Here is a 6374-nt window from a genome sequence, read left to right on the forward strand (position 1 = left end):
TACGACCGACAAACTCATTGGTGCAAATTTTCTCCTGGACAATTATGACAAATAACAATATTATTGAGTAAAATTGCAAAAGCCAACAAAATGAACAAAATTTAGTTAAAAGTCTTATCCCAGATACAATGAAATAAATACTTCTTATTTGTAAGAGCTCAATTGAAACTTTCTGCAGCTTTTGTTATATACTTCAAAATTAAATGTCTCATAACATTTTGGTAACATTTCTAGTGACTAAAATGACGGGAAAATAAGTAAAAATTGGCCCTCCAGACAGCATGATTTTGCCTTTCAAAATATCTAGATTTCAGGAGCTTCCGGGGGCTTCGCCCCCTGGACCCCCACCAGGGCTTCGCCCTGGACCCACTGGGGGCCTCAGGGCGGCCCCCAGACCCCCTGCCTTTAACTGCGCCCCCCCGTTTTCAAATTCCTGGATCCGCCACTGATTGCAGAATAAAATATTGTTTAAATTGAATTAACCTATACCAAAAATAGTTTGCTGCCTTTGGATGGAGGGTCATGAAATTCAGAATTATTGTTCCTCACCCCCCTACATATCATTATATATATGTGATACATGATACACAAAAAATCGACTCATCAGAAATTAAAACTGTTCAAAATTTTACGACTGACGCTCGAAAAAAAACCCATTTGTTTTGTGTACATTTATGTTATCTGAGTGACTTAGGAGAACATAATGAGTGAAATATAATTGAAAAATTCCTCCTTATGACCCTATTTTTGCTACAATTCACCCCTTGAATGGAAACCAATATTTTAGAGTCGGGTTCGGGATTCACATAAGTAAGATTCATCAATCAACGGTTACACAAAAAAACACAGCTGCACAGATATTTACTGAGGTTAAAAAAGGGAATGTAAACGTAGTATGTTCGAGTTTATAACATGTTTATATAATTTTTTACACATGACAAATATTTTACTGATATATGTATGTATAAGTATAGCAGTTGTTCTAAAGTTCAAGTTCTTTAACAGAGTAAATTCGAAATCTATAGGAAAATGTAACGGGTCATCTCAAGGAGGCGGTTCGTTTTTGACTTGCGTTGGTTTTGTATTTTTTTTTCCTTTATTGACATATTTTCAGATGATATGTGACCATTGATATTTTCCCCTTTTCACAAAAGTCATCTCGCAGTACTGATAAAGAAATGGAGTTTTTGATAGGCGGTATCGCAGCTTGCGGCGCGGGCCTCTTCACTAATCCACTAGAGGTGGTCAAAACTCGCATGCAGCTGCAAGGAGAGTTACAGGCTCGTGGACAGCATGCCATTCACTACAGGTAAAAGTGTTACTGGATCATGTTTAAGCCTTAAGGTAACAACTGAGACATAAATAACATAATGTTATTTATGTCTCTGGTAACAGCTAGCCAACATGGAATCAAGTCAAGTCGCACCCAACCCGACTCGCACCCAACCAACTCGTACTCAAATGGTCAGGTCGTACCCAAAACTATGTGGTTCACTCGAACCCAAATATTTGAGTACGACTACACTAGTCAACTCATACCCACGGGGAAAAATATATTTATACTAAGAAAATAAAATACAATAGTTTTCATTCATATGTTATATTTTTTATTTATGTTTTATTTAACTTTAAATTAACTTTGCCTGTTGCCTAAACCATTTGATTACTCAAAAAAATATGTTTTAATTATAAAACAATATCTAATATAGTGATTTACTAACCATTTTCTTGCAGGAAACACACCTCTCTCGAACCATGTTGATCTTCCAAAAGTGATGAAAATCTGTGTTAATTTCTTCTAAATTATGAGCAGCATGTTTATTTTGGGTTGATCGGTTGAACGGAATCACATAAAGCAATTAATTTTGATTTTAATTTTTAAAATTTTAATTTTAATTGATGATAGTTAACCTGCTCATAATCATTCTTTGATCTGTCCGCATTCAAGTACAGAACTATAGTATACTAGATTTTTATAACAAATTCTTTTAAATTTGATATACAATTCGCATATCAATGTTATCGATAATATACAAAACATAACAACATACGAATAAAAGCCATTCATTTTATTTTCTTATAATAAATATTGATCTGCCCGTATTCAAATACACTGAGATCTATGTTTATATATATATAAATCTGTTAAATAAAACATAAATAAAAAACATAATATATGAATGAAAACTATTGTATTTTATTTTCTTAGTATAAATATATTTTTCCCCGTAGGTACGAGTTGACTAGTGATGTCGTACTCAAATATTGGGGTACGAGTGAACCACATAGTTTTAAGTACGACCTGACCATTTGAGTACGAGTTGGTTTGGGTGCGAGTCGGGTTGGGTACGACTTGACTGTAATTCGCCAACATCAGTGGAATAATCTTGTTACATCACTATCAAACACTGCTAGCACATGACCGATGCTCTCCAAGGACCACTTCTCTCAAGTGCATTGTTACAAACACATAAAATCATATACAAAAAATGACGAAAAAATGCACTGGTGAGAAATGGTCCCTGGCAAGAATTGGTCATACGCCAGTACATTCTGTGTTGTATGCATTTTAACTTTTATCTTTATTTACTTCCATGGAGCACATGCATGGTGACTCCTTCATATGTGTTACATAATGATCAATTATGATCATTCTATATACATACCAGTAAAAGAAAAAAGATGGAAAATGTATTCAAACATAAACAATATGTTGCTTTTTCTGTAGGGTCATAGAGTTGCAGATATTGTAATAAATATGTAGAAGATCCAAACACAATTAGTGCAAATAAATGAAAAAATATTTATATTCTGAACCTATGATTTAAATGTAGACACTGAAAGGGTTTCATTTTTCATCCTTTATTTATACCCAAACTGAGTATTAAAGCTTGTAAAAAAAATATGAAGGATGCTTTTACAATGAAGTGTAGCAAATTAAAAAAACACATGTTAATAAATGTATTTTCTATTTTATTATCAATTTGATTTTGCAGAAATTCCTTTCATGCCATCAAAACAATAGTGAAAACAGATGGGATCTTGGCCATTCAAAGTGGCCTTGTTCCAGCTTTGTGGTACCAGCTTGTTATGAATGGTATTCGCCTTGGTTCCTATCAGACTATGTTGAATATTGGTATCACAAAGGACAAACATGGAAATGTTTCTTTTCCAAAAAGTATTATCGCAGGAGCATGTGCGGGCTGTATGGGTGCAAGCATTGGAAGTCCATTTTATATGGTAACATTCTAAGAATCAATTTATGTTTTGACAAAGCAACATACTAAGAATCAATTTATGTTTTGACAAAGTTTCAGCATTAGAAACCCCAGTTGGTTGGCAAAGCGGGTTCTCCATTCTTGAAGTGCTCACCATAATTTCCTATACCTGTATCACAAATTTTGTTGAGCACTGACTAACACACACTCTGCTGAGCATGCCCCTTAATTTTATATTCATTAAGGAGGCTCAATACCTATGAGAAATTTGTTCTCAAATGACTGATAAGTGGCATATTGACTACATGTACTAGTACCGGTATATTGTCAGTTATATTCAGGAAGGCAAGAAATACCTTGATTAAACATTTAAACTGTTATTAAAAGATAATGTAGTAAAATTCTTGGTCTCAGCTTCATTAAAGGGTCATGTAATAAAACAATTAATAAGTTCTTTTGAATTAAGTTTAATGTATATATTTTTATTAAATGGAAATGATATTAACCCAGTCATAAAAAATGCTTTGTATATATTTATGCTTTACAGAATGGTTATTTAAAAACATTCAAATGATTTTGATTCTGAAATGAAAATGTACAACATTTGTATACATATCAATTATGGTGGGCTGACGTATTTGTATTCAGATAAAAACTCACATGCAGTCAAAAGCAGCTAAAGAAATAGCTGTTGGACATCAGCATCCTCATGAAAGCATGTTACATGGGCTCAGGTCAGTATTCCAAAGCTACGGATTCACTGGGCTGTGGAGGGGAGTGTCAGCTGCTATTCCTAGGGTAATGGTTGGGTCAGCTACACAGCTATCCTCATTTACCAAGTCAAAGGAGTATCTTACCAAGCGTCAGGTGAGTTTTCATTTTATATTTTGCATAGTAAAACCTGGTTACAGCTAACGCAAATACATATATAACAAATTCATGCTTACAGCATTGTAAATTTCATTTGCCAACTATCCTTAGTTTAAAGAGTAATTACATTTATAAACTTTTTGGTTACAAATATATTGTATTGCATTTATAATTGTTTACAGTGTTTAATTAAGATTTATCATATGAATAGCTTTAAACTTTCATCTGTTACACATATACACTACTTCTAAGACTGTTTTTCCCAATTCCAGATATTTCCTGTGAACAGCTGGTTAAATACTTTTGGTGCCACAATTTGCAGTGCATTTACTGTGACAATGTGTATGACGCCATTTGATGTTGTGTCGACGCGAATGTACAACCAAGGTATTGATAAGCATGGCAATGGATTGCATTACAAAAACGTAGTAGACTGTTTTGTGAAGATTTTCCGTACAGAGGGATTATGGGGTTTCTATAAAGGATGGGGACCCTCATTTTTGAGACTTGGACCACATACTGTACTTAGTTTGATGATTTGGGACAGACTGACAGTATTTCATAAGAATTTTCAGATGAACAAAGTCATTAAATCATAGCTGAACTATTTTTAGAGTATCCATGCATTATATTTACCAGAAGTTTGTAGTCATTACAAAATATTGTGCCTTGGGAGAAAAATCTCAGAAAATGACATGCCGTTATTGAAACCGTTCCTTGTTCTGTTGAAAGTGTTTATACATGTATATATTTTATACTCATGTTAATCTCTATTTTGTTAACAGTTTGTATTAAACTCAGGATATTAATTCTGCGAGTGAATTTTGTTACCAGACTATCTGAGAAAACTCAGGACATTAATTCTTTGAGTAATTTTGTTAAAATATTTTAGAAAATTTTTTTAAGGAAAAAAGTATGTTTTAATACAAAGTACATATACACATTTATCTTCGTGTTGAAAAGTAAAAAGACAAAATTAAAAGTCCTTGAAATTAGAAAAAAAAGTATTCTTTGATACCACTGGATATATTTTCTTTTTTTTTAAATCTTATTTACCGTGTTTAATATAATACATGGTAATTTTTTCCAACTGTAACTTTTATTCATCAAGAATTTTTATATGTGTTGTGAAAACAGTAATAGTAAGAAGAAATAAATTTATTTATCCTTTGTTTTACATATCAATGCCATAAACTTTATTTCTAAACAAACCACGTGATTAATTTTCTTTGCATCAGATTGTTTAAATTTTCTATCTCTAATATTATTTATTTTGCACATCTTGCATACACATCTAAATAGCTAGAATTTTTATGTTTGAGGTAGTTACTTCCCTTCCACAGATATCGATTTGATGCACAAGAGAGATATTAGGGATATCAATGCATGATGCATATTTGGAGAAACTGTGTACACAATACAATGATTCATTGAATATTTCATTTCAGGCTCAGTTTTACTCAAGTGTTTTAATGAATGAATGTAATGTGATGTATGTTTCCAAGATATGTTTTGCTAGTATGCATGCATATGCTAATAAACATTATAAATGTTAAACAGTTGATTTGTAAAAATCTGTTACAAGTTCAAATGTTGGTAAAATGTACATAGAGATATATTTATTTATGTGTTTGCTTGAAATTTGGTGTAAGAGATTCTGTAAAGCATTAGAATTTGTGGAGTGTTATTTCATTATGTTTTGTTTCATAGATATAGAGTACTCTATTCTTTACTAGAATCATATATTTAAAGATTTTGAATTTGACACTTACATATTATAATTTTATGTACAAATTAGTAGTTAATGTTTCAATTTATTTCTACTTCATCATAGAAACTTGAAAAAAGCTGTGTTGGTCTACACCAACAAAACTTTAAAGTGTTCACCAAGTATAATGCATTTCATATATGAAATAAGCACATTTATTTGTCTTGCCGTCAGGGTGACAGATTTCCACTGAATTTTCAAATTGTTAAGAATGATGCATTGACTTTGACCCCAGGTTTCGACTCGAGATGTTGACCTTTGCTAAATATCACTAACACTTCCGGTTTGGTTGAATTTTGCTCAGAGCTTTTGGATTCTTTAAAGTTGACGATGAAAATGATATTACGCTAACGAAACAGAATAATGATATCAAAATAACGTTTCCTTCGGATTGCTTAATATTCAATTCAATGTCGAGGTAAAAACAAACAGCAAATTTTAAGTGAATACTATCTGTTGTGGAAACAATGCAGACACCAATATTCCAACGGCTCTGACTGTATTTGCAGTTATTATTT

The 6374-nt window shown here is 32.3% G+C and overlaps 1 protein-coding gene across 2 annotated transcripts; it reads left to right on the forward strand.

The window, feature by feature from the left end:
• The first annotated feature begins 798 nt into the window (after positions 1-798).
• On the forward strand, positions 799-5645 carry LOC128188457 (solute carrier family 25 member 35-like). 2 transcript variants are annotated; one of them, XM_052859520.1, is made up of 5 exons: positions 799-893; positions 1115-1309; positions 2997-3240; positions 3867-4085; positions 4361-5645. In XM_052859520.1, exons 2-5 carry the CDS (start codon positions 1179-1181, stop codon positions 4685-4687), a joined length of 921 nt encoding a protein of 306 aa, XP_052715480.1. In that variant the 5' UTR covers positions 799-893; positions 1115-1178; the 3' UTR covers positions 4688-5645. The 2 variants fall into 2 exon arrangements, with proteins under 2 accessions (XP_052715480.1, XP_052715481.1); XM_052859521.1 differs by having other exon boundaries at positions 811-869.
• Positions 5646-6374: the final 729 nt, after the last annotated feature.

This window comes from Crassostrea angulata, chromosome 6 (genome assembly GCF_025612915.1).
Source record: "Crassostrea angulata isolate pt1a10 chromosome 6, ASM2561291v2, whole genome shotgun sequence".
NCBI lineage: Eukaryota > Metazoa > Mollusca > Bivalvia > Ostreida > Ostreidae > Magallana > Magallana angulata.

Bases quoted from the DNA above. Each gene is read 5' to 3' on its own strand.
- LOC128188457 (XM_052859520.1), top strand. From the start codon at position 1,179: ATGGAGTTTTTGATAGGCGGTATCGCAGCTTGCGGCGCGGGCCTCTTC. The intron at 3,241-3,866 runs GTAACATTCTAA...ATTTGTATTCAG, and splicing joins TTGGAAGTCCATTTTATATG to ATAAAAACTCACATGCAGTC. The intron at 4,086-4,360 runs GTGAGTTTTCAT...TCCCAATTCCAG, and splicing joins AGTATCTTACCAAGCGTCAG to ATATTTCCTGTGAACAGCTG.